Source organism: Telmatherina bonti (assembly GCF_933228915.1).
Source record: "Telmatherina bonti genome assembly, chromosome: 21".
NCBI classification, from domain to species: Eukaryota; Metazoa; Chordata; class Actinopteri; order Atheriniformes; family Telmatherinidae; genus Telmatherina; species Telmatherina bonti.
In genome coordinates, this window is record NC_136630.1 from 3,203,089 (window position 1) to 3,218,902 (window position 15,814).

Sequence of the window (15,814 nt, forward strand, 5' to 3'; positions counted from 1 at the left end):
CACATATTCCATACTTTGGTTGTGATTCTACAGATAAATGTTTCACAGATCCGGGGTATAAAGCCAGGATCAGTACTGCTTATTGCAGATACCGCGGGCCTCTCTCAGAAGCAGTTAACCTGGGACTCCCATATCATCTGCTAACTTCCCATATCATCTGCTAACCTCCCATACTATCTGCTAACCTCCCGTACCCATCTGCTAACCTCCCGTACCCATCTGCTAACCTCCCATACCCATCTGCTAACCTCCCATATCATCTGCTAACCTCCCATATCATCTGCTAACCTCCCATATCATCTGCTAACCTCCCATACTATCTGCTAACCTCCCGTACCCATCTGCTAACCTCCCATATCATCTGCTAACCTCCCACATCATATGCTAACCTCCCGTACCCATCTGCTAACCTCCCACATCATATGCTAACCTCCCGTACCCATCTGCTAACCTCCCATACCCATCTGCTAACCTCCCATATCATCTGCTAACCTCCCATATCATCTGCTAACCTCCCGTACCCATCTGCTAACCTCCCACATCATCTGCTAACCTCCCGTACCCATCTGCTAACCTCCCGTACCCATCTGCTAACCTCCCATATCATCTGCTAACCTCCCATACCCATCTGCTAACCTCCCATATCATCTGCTAACCTCCCATATCATCTGCTAACCTCCCATATCATCTGCTAACCTCCCATATCATCTGCTAACCTCCCATACTATCTGCTAACCTCCCACATCATCTGCTAACCTCCCGTACCCATCTGCTAACCTCCCATACCCATCTGCTAACCTCCCATATCATCTGCTAACCTCCCGTACCCATCTGCTAACCTCCCATATCATCTGCTAACCTCCCGTACCCATCTGCTAACCTCCCGTACCCATCTGCTAACCTCCCGTACCCATCTGCTAACCTCCCGTACCCATCTGCTAACCTCCCGTACCCATCTGCTAACCTCCCATACCCATCTGCTAACCTCCCATATCATCTGCTAACCTCCCATATCATCTGCTAACCTCCCATATCATCTGCTAACCTCCCATACTATCTGCTAACCTCCCATACTATCTGCTAACCTCCCATACTATCTGCTAACCTCCCATACTATCTGCTAATCTCCCATACTATCTGCTAACCTCCCATACTATCTGCTAACCTCCCATACTATCTGCTAATCTCCCATACTATCTGCTAACCTCCTATACTATCTGCTAACCTCCCATACGATCTGCTAACCTCCCATACTATCTGCTAACCTCCCATACTATCTGCTAACCTCCCATACTATCTGCTAACCTCCTATATTATCTGCTAACCTCCCATACATTGGCAACTAAAGCTTGGGCTGTAGGCTACCATATTAGCAACTAATGCTAGGTTTTTGGATTCTCACATTAGCATCAATTCCATGTTCAACAAAAGGTTGGATGTTTTAAACATAAAGCCCGTATTCCAAGAGAAATCCAGTAATAGCCTGGAAAATGTAAACAGCATATGGTTAGCACAGTAATCTGATTTCCCCCAGTTGAAGTGATATGTCCAACAGTTTAAATGTAAACTCAGGCTAAGCGATTGACCAATCACTGCTTTTAAAGATGGATTCTAGGAGTTTCTAGACAGAGAAAAGTCTTATCTGTAGCCTCAGTCTGCTGCTGTGGATGACGGAAGAAAACATTTATAGTGAGAACTCCTCGTGCCTCGCCCATGTTTTAACAGACTGCAGCAGAAACCACATCCATGTCACCGTAACCATCTGTTCAGCGCTGCTGGAGGTTGTAAGCAGCTTCTACGGCCTGCCAACAATGAAGTGAGGCGTCACTGTGTTTGTTTACGGGTGGAGTGGAAAGATCCAGCTGCATCTCACAAAGACAAACGCATTTGCTTTTGTCTGATGCAGCTGGATGCTAAGAAGCTAATGCTACAACACGCATTATACAACATTACAGCCTCAACAGTAAAAACTGTAATATTTATGTTTTTAGGTGCATTTTTCCTCCAGCTTTCGCAATAAGCCGTTAATCTGTAATATAATACACAAAGCTAGTGAAAGATAGTCAACCGCATCTCGACCATTTTCTGGGTCAGTGAGGCTAAAAATGATCGCTGCACATCCTCCTGATTTTATTATTACTTCTACATTTTAACATTTTATTTACGTACAAACGTAATTCACCTGAATGGAAAAAAGGAACATTTTATCTTTTTAGTGAAGGAAGCATGCGACACGTGCATCAGATGAAGGTCGCATCAGCAACATAGTTTGGATTTTCTGCTCATAAATTTATTCAAACTTTATTGTTTAAATCTGTAAAAACCCGTCAGAAAAGCTGCAAGGCTTCCCTGCCCCCGCGCCCCGACCCCGGATGGAGTACCTGGTCCTGGTAGTCCTGCTGGCTGGACCGTCTCTGGCGCGACAGCCGGTCCAGGTGACGGTCTCCTCCTGCAGACATGCAAGACTTTTAAAAACGGAAATATTTAATGATTTTTACTGACCTGAACATTAATCTCGTCAAACTCACCGCCTGTCCAATCCGTCCCATCGTCTACGAAACACAGTCCCGTTGCCGTAGCGACCCTGTTGACATCATCAAACCTGGTGCAGGACTGGTCCAGACCAGAGTCGTCTTCATCGTGTTTGGACGAGAGCAGCAGAATGCCGACTCCTCCGTTTCCTGTAAGCATGACATGATGCTTAAAACTGAGCGAAAACGTCAGAAATAAGTTTTATTTCCAGAGTTTTATGTAAAAACACGAAGAATATTGCAGCACATTTGTTTTCTCACCGAGGTTGTCGAAGTCGTCCATGTACTCCTGGCTGATGTCATTTCTATCAAGGGAGGAGGTGGAGGACAGGGACATGTCCTCCAGCGTCTCTGCTAGCGCTGACACCGGGTCAGCTGACTGAACCGCCGTCTCTGGAGCTTCTGGACTGTTTTCTGTGGACGACGGCGTCTCTAATGAGTCTCGCCGTCTGCTCGCCACGTGCTTGGTTTTCCGGTCTCCTGCACACATGTTGGAGGCGGTAACTCGCAGGGGGCGGGACTGCTTGATGAGTGACGGGCGAGACAGCTTATAACTGATGCCACTGGGCCTGGAGGCGGCGCCACCGCTGGGTAGGAGGGGCTTCTTCAAGGCGGATGGGGGCAGCAGGGAGGGAAGTCCGACCCCTGACCTCTCCGGAGCTTTGACGCCTCCAGCTTTGCCCGCCGGGCTTCCCAACAAACCGCCTTTGCGTGGGTCTCGCTTGGAGGGCGCTGCCAGTCCCGGCTGAGCAGCCCTGGGGGAGGAGCGGGAGGTGCTGGGGGAGGAGCGGGAGGTGCTGGGGGACGAGGCGGGGGACAGGGTGAGGGTTGGGGAGGGCTGCCGTCGAACCTGGGTCAGGCTACGTGAGCGGAAACGGTCACTTTCCGTCAGCTGGACGGACGCAAGGCAACCGAGGCTTTCGCTGGAGTGGGAGCGGTTGGCGGGGGACTTCTTGTGGAGCGGGGAACCAGCTCGAGATCCGGAACCAGAACCTGGACCAGTAAGACGGGTGAAACTCTGGGGCCGCCTCAGCTGGGAACTGCTCCGTGGTTTACACCCGGGGCTTTCGTTGAGGGGGGCCTGGCTCAGTTTGGAGCTCCGAGATCCGGTTTTAGAGGTAGGGAGGGTTCTGGGGATGGGCTGGGGAGACGGCGATGATGCTGCAGGTGGGACACGCCCCTTTCCCGACACGGTGGATTTTCTGGCGTCGGGTTGCTGCAGCGGTGGCGGTCCCTGCTGCCGCTGATGGAAGCCGCTACGACTCTGGACGGAGTTCCCGCCTTTTCCTCTCCTCCACTCGATCTCTCCATCCATCACGTCCTCCTTCCTCCACTTCATGGAATAAGCCTTCGGTACTCTGATGAACCCGTTCAACTTCGTGGAGGAGGGAGCGGCAGCGACAGTGCCGTTGACGCCTCCGGGTCCGGGGTGGTGGTAGAACCCGTTGGTGAGGCGGATGGCGCTCGCGGCGGCCGGAGTGGTCTGAGACCGAGGCTGTGAGCTAAACTTGGGAAGCCTAGAGACCATGGTGGGCATGGTGGGATGGTCGACGAGAGGGGGAGGAGCTGACATCAGACCCCGCCCACTTCACCATGGAGACACTGAGCCGCAGGAGCTGGAGGAAGAAGAGACAAACACAAAACCTGGAAATTAAAAACGTTTCTCAGGAACCTTTCAAATGTTTTTACCTCATCAAGTCAGACATGATGCAAAATAAACATCTGAAGCAGGTTTACACATCTGTCTTTATTTTACCAAGAGAAACAAAGACATTTATTTATTTATGGACAAATCTTTAAGAACGACATGACTCACGTTAAATTATTATTTAATTAATTATTTTTAAATGGTAATTCATTCTAAAATGTACAAATAATATATTTAGCATTGTGATTAGTAAAGAGAAATAATATAATAATTGTTATTAATCATTATATACACTGCTCAAAAAAACTAAAGGGAACACTTAAACAACACAATGTAACTCCAAGTCAACCAGACTTCTGTGAAATGGAACTGTCCACTTAGGAAGCAACACTGATTGACAATCAGTTCCACCTGCTGTTGTGCAAATGGAATAGACAACAGGTGGAAATTATAGGCAACTGGCAAGACACACCCAATAAAGAAGTGGTTCTGCAGGTGGAGACCACAGACCACTTCTCAGCTCCGATGCTTTCTGGATGATGTTTTGGTCTGCATGCTGGCGGCGCTTTCACTCTGGTGGTAGCATGAGACGGAGTCTACAACCCACACAAGTGGCTCAGGTAGTGCAGCTCATCCAGGATGGCACATCAATGCCAGCTGTGGCAAGAAGGTTTGCTGTGTCTGTCAGCGTCGTGTCCAGAGCATGGAGGCGCTACCAGGAGACAGGCCAGTACATCAGGAGACGTGGAGGAGGCCGTGGGAGGACAACAACCCAGCAGCAGGACCGCTACCTCCTTCTTTGTGCAAGGAGGAACAGGAGGAGCACTGCCAGAGCCCTGCAGAATGAGCTCCAGCAGGACACAAATGTGCATGTGTCTGCTCCAACAGTCAGAAACAGACTCCATGAGGGTGGTATGAGGGCCCGACGTCCACAGGTGGGGGTTGTGCTTCCAGCCCAACACCATGCAGGACGTTTGGCATTTGCCAGAGAACACCAAGATTGGCGCCCTGAGCTCTTCACAGATGGAAGCAGGTTCACACTGAGCACATGTGGCAGACGTGACAGAGTCTGGAGACGCCGTGGAGAACGTTCTGCTGCCTGCAACATCCTCCAGCAGGACCGGTTTGCCAGTGGGTCAGTAATGGTGTGGGGGGGCATTTCTTTGGAGGGCCGCACAGCCCTCCATGTGCTCGCCAGAGGTAGCCTGACTGCCATTAGGTACCGAGATGAGATCCTCAGACCCCTTGTGGGACCATATGCTGGTGCGGTTGGCCCTGGGTTCCTCCTAATGCAAGACAATGCTAGACCTCATGTGGCTGGAGTGTGTCAGCAGTTCCTGCAACACCAAGGCATTGATGTTATGGACCGGCCCGCCCGTTCCCCAGACCTGGATCCAGCTGAGCACATCTGGGACATCATGTCTCGCTCCATCCACCAACGCCAAGTTGCACCACAGACTGTCCAGGAGTTGGCGGATGCTTTAGTCCAGGTCTGGGAGGAGATCCCTCAGGAGAACATCCACCGCCTCATCAGGAGCATGCCCAGGTGTTGTAGGGAGGTCATACAGGCACACAGAGGCCACACACACTACTGAGCCTCATTCTGACTTGTTTAAAGGACATTACATCAAAGTTGGATCAGTCTGTAGTGTGTTTTTAGTGTGTTTTTTTAATTAGATTAGAATGCAATGACTGAAAAACAATTTAAAAAAGGAAAAAAAGGAGCTAAAAGGAAAAGTTCAGTCCTGATGGAAGGAAGAATGCAGCGCGGACCAGAACAGCTGGAACACGTGGCCGCTGAGTTTGTGCACGTGACTTCGTGTCCTGACAGAGCGGTGATAACACTCAACCGCACCACACCCTTCATAAAAACATTAGTTGTTCCGCCACATTCAGCAGGAAACGCATAGTTATCATTACTGCTACGCAACACACACACACACACCTGAGAAAGACAGACAGGTGTGAGAATGAGTCATTTCTTGTTCACACGTCACCCTGCAGGTATCTGCACACAGTCTCTTCCTCTGATGCTTCGCTTTGACACAGAGACGACCTCCTTCTGCGATGAATGATAATAAATGATTTATATGATCCTTATGTTCCATATTGGGCTGGGGGGGGCTGGACGGGGTGGGGGGGGGTTTAAAAGTAGAAAAGGACGAATAAATTACAGATGAATCAGCAGCGTTCCGCTGATGGAACAATGGAGAATGAAATTATATCTGTACGATGTCTCTACGAGATCTACGATTTCTGTACAATGTCTGTACGATATCTGTACGTCATCTGCATGACGTTCGTACGCCATCCGTAGGGCATCTGTACGCCATCCGTAGGGCATCTGTACGCCATCCGTAGGGCATCTGTACGACACGATATGATATCCGTACAACGTCCGTACGACAAACATGCAGAATTTTTTCCAGTCTATTTATTCTCAGCACCACATTGTTTTACTTTAATCTGCCGTGTAAAAAGCGAATTTCCAAACGTTTAAACACTGAACCAGAGATCTCAGGCTGCATTCCCATCAGGAGAGTCCACTGGACTCGGTCCCACTGGGGCTCGGTTCAGTTGGGGTCACTACTCGGCCTGCTTCAGGTCGGCACTGATAAAAACCTGGTCCAGAGGTCCAGCTAGATCAGGACTTTCTCTGAGGACGTATTAAAGATGCAGCTTGTTAGAAAGGGAAGCTCTTTGCTTCAGGTTTCAGCTGGACAAAGAAAGCGATGACTAAGAAGCAGATGACTCGGTCCCTGCAGGATCATCCCTGTAGATGTTCCCGATCAAAGTGAACGATCCGGCAGGCGGGAACGCTTGCTGCCCTGCAGCCTCAGCACATGGTGTCCATGTCAGCAGCAGCAACACAAAAACAATCTGTTGTTTATCCGCCTGGAGGTCCCTGCAGCCTCCACCGAGCTGAGCATCACAAGCTTCTCTGCAAAGCGAAATTAAACCATCTGACTGGGATCAGCTCGGCGGCTGGAACCGGAGGAGCAGCGACAGCTGAGCAGCTTGTGATTCCAGCCTGACGTAACCAGAACATCCCAGCAGAGGGTCATAGAACGTCCTGAGGGGCTGCGCTGCGACGTAAACCACGCGCTCCGATGGTCAGGCGAGAGCAGACATCGTGTTTCAGACGAGCAGCTGAGTGTTCACGTTTACACCCATTTCCCTGCTTCAACGCACCTGCCTCCGATTTCTCAACAGCAGACGGGTATGAATCAGGTGCGTTGCAGCAGGGAAACATCTAAACCTGCAGGATAGCGCGTGTTGACCAGAGACGAGGACCTCTGCTTTACATAACAGAGCAAACTGCAGGCGTTTAACTTGGAGACAGGTTGCTACGCTGTGCTGGAAACCAAGGATACCCGGAGGAATGCGGAGTGATGAACGAGGTCACGACACCATGATAATGAGGCGCTCTGCAGCCGGCCGGCCTCTTCGCTGCACTCAGTCTTCCTCCCTCATCATCCTCCATCATGTCTCTGGATTCTCTTCAAGCTGCATTGAAGGGTTTTATTCCTGTCTCTTCACAGTGTCTGAGCCAGACTCCGTCAGAGTTAGAAGCTGGAGTCACACCGTAAAGACGCACCAGCTGATGGAACAAAAAGCTGCTTCCAGCAGATCCCGTCCTGGTTCCCAGAATCCCAGTAAAACAAGCGGCTGGTTTTTCTGAAGCACAGATGCAGGAGGGTTTCACCACCAACAAACTGCTGAACCTCTGAGCTGCAGGTCGGGCTAAAGCGTGATCAGAGTCCACGTTTACGGCCGCTGGCTGAGAACCAGGCGCGTTTCAGAGAGGGGAAACGGCTGAACCAAAGAAGAAAGCAAGAAAGTTCCTGTAGCAGAGCTACAAACCTGCAGATTTATTCCAACATATCAGCCACAAACACGCTTCAGCCCTCAGACCTGTGTGAGCTCTGCAGACACAGCAGTATGTGGGTCGGTACCAGAGACATGGGCCGAGTGAAGCGGCGCCCTGAGAGCTGCTTATGTGTCCTGACCTTGAAGGACGCGTTATCAGCGAGCTGATAGCAGATTCTAACCGCGCTGTTCTGTGATGAGGAGCCACTTTGACTGATGCAGCTCCGATTCTGCAGATGATCCATCAGAGTTTGTGTGAAACCACGAACCAGCCGCTGCTGCGGTTGTAAAAAGGTCTGACTGAGATCTGCATGGATGCTGGCCCGCAGCCGGGCCCCGGATCCGGGCCCCGCAGCCGGATGCAATGGATCCCGATTCATCCACACTTTACAGAGGAGGAGAGAAAATCCACCAACGAGCTGCAACCAGCTCACATCAACAGAACAACCTGACAGAGGAGGTTACATGTGGGAAAACGCCACAATGAGGCAGTGTAATACCACCGATTGCCACCAGGGGCCTGGAGACGTCGCTACACGACCGCTAAAATAATATCAGTTGAGTTGCTTCACGTTGTTCGTTTCAACTCGCAGTGTCTCCATAACAAAGCTGCTTTGCTGCAGCGCTGAAAAAAATTGCCGTTCGGGCCGTTTGAACAGAGTCTGAGGCAGAAAAACAGTACAGCAAATATTTACTGGTTATTTAAAGCAAGAATCTGTAAACAGAGTGAATTTTCCCCACATACAGTCACTTTTAGAGACATGCTGTTAGTTTCTGTCCTGCATGATCAGCATCGTTACCAGCGATGGAGACCGCTTCTGCACGTTTCAGGAAAACACGCAGCGACGTTTTTACAGCGGACATTTTCATAAAGACCCACTTCAAACGCGGAAAAACGTTTGTGTTTGTCGCTGAAATATCTGCAGGATTTGATCATTTTTATTTGTTTAAATCGTCATAAAAGACATTAAATTAAATGACACAACGGGGAGAGGAAGTTTCCTCCATGACAGCAACAGTTCTGCTCTGGTTTACGACTCGAGCCGAGACGATGCGAGTCTCTCTCCAGTCGATTAACGATTTCTTTATTTGGTGTTGATTCGATTTAAACTGTGATTCCTCGGTGTTGCATGATTCAGAGAGGACGTCTCCGTCGTCCGCAGGGAGGACGGAAGCAGGGAGGACGTCTTCGTCGTCCGCAGGGAGGACGTCTTCGTCGTCCGCAGGGAGGACGCCTTCGTCGCTCCACTCGGATCACTATTAGTATTTAAACCTGAAACGATCCAAAGTGACTCGGAGTAATAAAAGCAACGACCTCCTTCTCCTCCCTTCTGACCCGTCTCCTTCATCCCAGTCTGACTCCTCCCCCATCTTCCTCCTCCTCATCCTCTGCCGGTCACATACGGAGTGATCCATGTGCTCACGCTCCATTTCTCTGCTCACTGAGCTAAGAGGAAAGGAAAGCTGGCAGCCAGGAAGACAGAAAAAGGTCATCTGAGACCTTGTTATTTCATAAATTCATCCTGGACATAAAAACATTCAGTGTATTTAGTCCCATTTAGCTATAATTATATTAATAATAATTATCATTATTTAATTATTATTATTATTAAATATTCATTTAAGTTACTTTAAGTTACTGCCTTTTAGAAATAATTTTATCTATTAATATCATACAAGATAGATTCATCACCTACTTAATTACATCATTTATAAATATAAAATAAAATCATAAAATAATGAAAAATTAAAATAAATTTGAAAATCAAATATTTATTTTTTTAACTCATGTTTTTAATACAGAAGAACATTGATGTTTTTGGGGGAGTTAAAGCTCAAAAATCAGTAAAAAATATTCAGGTGAGAAATACTTAATGAAATATTTAATGTCTATATGACATTTCTGCTTGTTCTGTTTGCTTTTTTCAGTTTTTTCTGGAAATTCACAGGAATTTAAGTTTAAAACATTATTTCTCCCCTGAAGGATGAAACTGTCATTGATCCGAACGCTGAGGAAGAGGAAGAGGAAAAGCTGCCTGATGTCACATCAGGTGAGTCTGACATAGAAGCTCCTGCAGGACGAGGACAGGCAAGTGACCGCCCGTCTGTCCTGTCGGGTTCACTCCTTCCTAATGGTGACGATGCCGCCATGTCTCAGCCGAAGGAGGTCAGGTTTCATTCACACATTCAGGCCTGAGCAGCTCAGGCAGGAGGAGACGCAGCAGATGGTCCAGACCGAGCCCACTGTGGGCGTGAAACTGGGCGGCGACCAGGTGTGGCCTAGCGCCAACGCCACACTTCGGTGTTACAGCACAGCCAGCAGCTTTCTATGAAACTGTGATGAAGTAAAACGTTTACAGAACAGTTTGGATCAATACTGAGAGGATATACAGACTTTCAACAGATCTGTTTTTTTGCCTCAAAACATTTAAAATTTCATAAATAAGTAGATTAAAATATTTCATTTGTAAACTTTAAAGCTGCTCTATGATCCTATGTCTAGTTTTATGAGCTTTCTACTGTGTTGGAGTGATGAATACTCAGACATGTGAACTGCGTAGTTTTTTTTTTTGTTTTTTTATTTAAATCACATGAATTTTTTCATCACGTTTGAGTTTTTCAGCGCTCTTCGCGTTCAGTTTCCATAGCGGCGGAAACGATTGGTTTGAGAGAGCTTTTTCTACTTGGACACTTTAGTGACGTCCCGGGGGAGGGACTCAGTGATTGGTCATCTTCTCCAGGTTGGGCACGTTCAAGAGAAGAAAGCCACGCCCACCTTCACTGCTCAGCATAACTACTCCTAGCAGTTCACCAATCAGATGCAGCCTGCAGGCAGGAGGCGGAGCTTCCTATGTTGGCGCATTTCTGGCTGATCTGAGAGGATCAATACAACATGAATGAAGGGGTTTGTGGAAAATGATTATTTCTTGTCCTTCTGGACTTCATATTAAAATAAATTAGATTGAAATGTGCATCATAGAGACACATAATCAGTTAATTAGCAATAAGTGCTTTCAAACATGGTTTAAATTTTACATGTACATATACACTATTCACAAAAAGTTAGGGATATTCAGCTTTTGGGTGAAATTCCACAACAAGCCTAAAATGCCTTCAAACCTGTACAGGTGAACTTAATGTGATCTTCTCTAAGCTTTTAAATGCACATGTCCAACTGTTAAATGTTTCAATAAATTTGGCACAAGTTGCTGTTCTCTAACAAGGAGCTTAACGGCAAAAATCACGGCAGGTGTGTGATCCTTGAATTGACCAATAAATGTCGTGGTTCAATTAGAGCTGGTGTTTAAACAGTTGTCCTCATCATGCTGTTCACATTTTGACATCATGAGACCAAGACGACACCTAACAATGGAACAACAGTCCCTTGCCGTTGCGATGCTTCAAACAGGACGTTCTCAGACAGAAGTGGCCACTGAGCTTGGAGTGTCACAGAGTGTCATCAGCAGGTTGCAACAGAGATATGGAGAGACTGGAAGAGTCACAGAAAGGCCTAGAAGTGGACGTCCTTTGGCCACATCCCGTGCTGATGACCGCTACATTGTGAACACTGCCCTGAGAAACCGGATGATGAATGCCACTCAACTCCAGGCACGTTTAAGAGAGGCGAGAGGCACCCAAGTGTCACGTCAGACCATTCCAAACCGTTTCCATCAGCGTGGTCTGCGTGCTAGACGACCTGCACGGGTACCTGACCACACCACCAGGCACAGGCATCATCGCCTTGCATGGGCCAGGGAGCATTTACGCTGGACGAGGAACCAGTGGGCCTCAGTGCTGTTCTCTGATGAAAGTCGATTCACACTGAGCAGAAATGATGGCCGGCAACGATGTTGGAGACGTCAGGGAGAGCGCTATGCATCAGCCACTGTTGTCACCAGGCCAGCTTTTGGTGGTGGCGGTGTTACAGTGTGGGCAGGGGTGTCCACTTGGTACAGAACTGCCCTACACTTTGTGAATGGTACAGTGACAAGCCCATACTACCTGAATAACATCATTAATCCAGTGATTGTGCCCCTACATGAACAGCACAGGCCTAATTTCATCTTCATGGACGACAATGCTCCTGCTCATCGAGGCCGCATCATCAGGGAACGGCTGTTGGAGACTGGTGTACCTCAAATGGAACGGCCTGCACTCTCTCCAGACCTGAATCCCATTGAAAACCTGTGGGATCAGCTGAGCCGTCGTGTAGAGGCTCGAGACCCTGCACCCCAGAACCTCAATGACCTGATGTTTCACCAGGTATCTGTTGGAGACACTTCTCCAGGGGGGGGACACGGCCCCCAGTGCTCCCATCACTATGGGTACTACTGTTGCTTTCACCCTCCAGGCCTTCTCCAGGTCTTCCTTGAGGCCTTGGTACTTCTCCAGTTTCTCCTTTTTCCTGATATTTCCATCATTGGGGATGGATCCATCGATCACTACGGCTTTCCTCTGCTGCTTCTCCATGATCACTATGTCCGCTTGGTTGGCCACCACCATTTTATCTGTCTGGATCTGGAAGTCCCAGAGGATCTTAGCCCTCTCATTCTCCACCACCTTGGTGGACCCCGCAAGTCCCAGTTTCCCACTGGGACTTAGGGGTCTCCAGTCCATATTCTGCACAGATGTTCCTGTACACTATGCCGGCTACTTGGTTATGGCACTCCATGTATTCTTTGCCTGCAAGTATCGTGCACCCTGCTGTAAGGTGCTGGATTGTTTCAGGGGCTCCTTTGTATATTCTGCACCAGGGATCCTGCCTGGTATGGTAGATCTGGGACCCTGCCTGGTATGGTAGATCTGAGTCTCGATGGCTCTGGTGCTCAGGGCCTGCTCCTGTGCTGCCATGATTAGTGCCTCTGTGCTGTCCTTCAGTCCAGCCCTCTCCAGCCATTGATAGGACTTGTTTATATCGGCCACTTTGGTGATCTGCCGGTGGTACATCCCATGCAGGGGCTTTTCCTCCCATGATGGTTCTTCCATCTCGTGTTCCTCCAGCCTGCATTGTTTGAGACATTCACTAAGTGCTTCATCCCTCGGTGCCCTCTTCCTGATGTATTCGTGGAGCTTGGATGTTTCATCTTGGATAGTGGCCTTGATGCTCACTAGTCCTCGCCCCCTTCTTTGTGCTTAGTATATCGTCGCTGGACACTGGACTTGGGGTGGAACCCTCCATGCATGGTGAGCAGCTTCCGTGTTTTCACATCCGTGGTCTGAGCTTCCTCCTTTGGCCAGCTTGTTATCCCAGCAGGGTATCGGATCACTGGCAGGGCGTAGCTGTTAACTGCCCGGATCTTGTTCTTGCCATTGAGCTGACTTCTCAGTACTTGCCTGACTTGTTTAGCTGTGGCAGCTTTCCTTGTGGCTTCTTCATGGTTGCCATTAACCTCTGGTATGCCCAGGTACTTGTAGCTTTCCTCCACATCTGGAATGCAACAGCCTCGTTGAGTTTGCAACAAAGGTCCTTATTCTGCCGTTGATCTTGTACAGCTTCAGACATTCCAGGATCCATGTGTGTGGCATCGAGTCGTAGGCTTTCCGGTAGTCAATCCAGGCAGTGCACAGGTTTGTCTGTCTGGCTTTGCAGTCTCGGGCGACTGATCCGTCAACCAGTAGCTGGTGTTTGGCTCCTCTGGTTCCTCTGCCAATGCCTTTCTGTGTCTCTGCCATGTATTGATCCATGTGCCCACTTACCGTAGTCGCTATGATGCCTGACAAGAGCTTCCATGTCGTGGAGAGGCAGGTTATTGGCCAGTAGTTGGATGGGACTGATCCCTTGGGGGGTGTGGGGGCCTTTCAGTATCAGGACTGTTCGTCCCTTGGTCAGCCATTCAGGGTGAGTCCCATCCCTCAAGAATTGGTTCATTTGTGCTCCCAGGCGTTCATGGAGTGAAGTCAGCCTCTTTAGCCAGTAGGCATGGATCATATCAGGGTCAGGCGCTGACCAGTTCTTCATACCTGAGAGTCTGTGCTGGATATCTGCCACCATGATGGTAACTGGACCTTGTTCAGGGAGGGAGCTGTGGTCTGCTCTGAGGCCTTTTAACCACCGTGCTTCACTGTTATGTGATGTCTCATTCTCCCATATACCTTTCCAGTATCGTTCCGTCTCCAGCCTTGGTGGGTCAGCTTGTGTAGTATTATCCTGCCACTGGGAGTACACTTTAGCTGGGTTAGTTGGGAACAGCCAGTTTAATCTTCTGGCCTCAACTTCTTTTGTGTATCTCTTCAGTCTCACAGCCAATGCTTGGAGTCTTTGTTTGGCAGTTTCCAGGGCCACAGGTATGGACATCTGGCTGTACCTCTCTGGCACCCTCATCATGGTTGTATGTTGCATGTTTATATATATTTGGAATGGGACTTTAACACTTTAAAACAATTACTACTAATTAAATAAAAATTAATGTATTTATGAATGCATTTGATCGGGGACTGTTTCTCAGTGCACCACTTCCTGGTAAACCGATTACACTGAAGCACACGAATTAACTTCAAAATATTGACAAATCTCATAATAACTAAGTCGTGTCATTTGGATTTTAGTTTAAAAGTGATTTATATTTTTCCTTGCTATAGATTCTTCTTTGTTCCCTTTCCAAGTCGCACAGCATACTGGTCAACACTGCCCCATCAGGTTTGCAGTGGTATTACGTTACGTCTGGATGCTAGGACCTCAAATTAGTCCTGCCGTTAACATGTTACCTCCATTACGATTAAATAGGAATCATTTCAGTTTTGTTTTATTTTCAGCCCTTTAATGAATCGTAATATATTCATTTTAAAATATAAAAAGCACACATTTTCTTCATATGATAGTTTGATTATAATTTTTACATATATTTATAATGAATCTTGAAATAATGGGCATTATCAAGATTACGTAGATTGATTGGTTTTGATTAACTGCCCAGCCCGATACTTCATCACGCTACGCATCTGTCAGGATCTCAAAGACAGAACAAATTACACATGAAAAGTACGCAGAAGACGGTAAAAGTGTTTGTACTTGTGCTGTCAGTAAAGTTTATCTGAAACCTGCTTGTCCAGAAGAAGATTGAGTCCAAAACAAACAGCACACAACCTGAAGATCGCTGCTCTCCACCTCAACCTGAGCTCTGCCCAGCATGACCATCCATCAGGTCTCAATCTGTCCCCTCGTCTTCCTCCGTCCGTCCCCTCGTATTCCTCCGTCCGTCCCCTCATCTTCCTCCGTCCGTCCCCTCATCTTCCGCCGTCATGTCCTCATTTCTTCCTCTGAGCCTTCTGAGGCTTTTCTGTCTGGACTCACTGAGGACGCAGATATTCTTGGCAGAGGGCAGAGTAATATAACCCCTCCTCTTCGTCTTCATCACAGAGCTTTTGTTTCATTTTCTCAGCACTTCTGTCGTCTATAAAAACTGATTTGCTTAAGAGGAACATAAAACCTGCATTAGATCAAGATACCATCACACCTTCAGGAGGAAACCATAACCGGGTCCTCATTAATGTTTAATCCGACTGTGGTGCAGAAACATTAATCTGTGTTGCTTTGCTCCGTCTGAAAGCTGCAAATCATCTCAGCAGTTTTTACAGCACAGTGAGCTCTGATGAACTGCTTTCTGTGGAAAACACCGGAAAACAAACAGACCAGCTTCAGGCTGCAGCGGAGCATGAACATCCTGACATGCTGGATCCCAGACACAACATGCAGTGTTATGTAGATGGTAAAAATCATCCATGATGACACCATTGTTTATCACATCTTCATCACCATCACTACCAT

The 15,814-nt window shown here is 48.1% G+C and overlaps 1 protein-coding gene across 1 annotated transcript in view; it reads right to left on the bottom strand.

Annotated features, from left to right (window-relative positions):
* The window catches only part of LOC306771821 (uncharacterized protein), a 52,808-nt gene that overhangs the window by 28,946 nt on the left and 8,048 nt on the right, over positions 1–15,814 (bottom strand). The window contains exons 2-4 of the mRNA XM_079261140.1: positions 2,793–4,147; positions 2,529–2,681; positions 2,382–2,449 (exon numbers count right to left, since the gene is read on the bottom strand). Coding sequence (XP_079117266.1) covers positions 2,382–2,449; positions 2,529–2,681; positions 2,793–4,104 — 1,533 coding nt within the window. The 5' untranslated portion in view covers positions 4,105–4,147. The remainder of the gene's footprint in view (positions 1–2,381; positions 2,450–2,528; positions 2,682–2,792; positions 4,148–15,814) is intronic.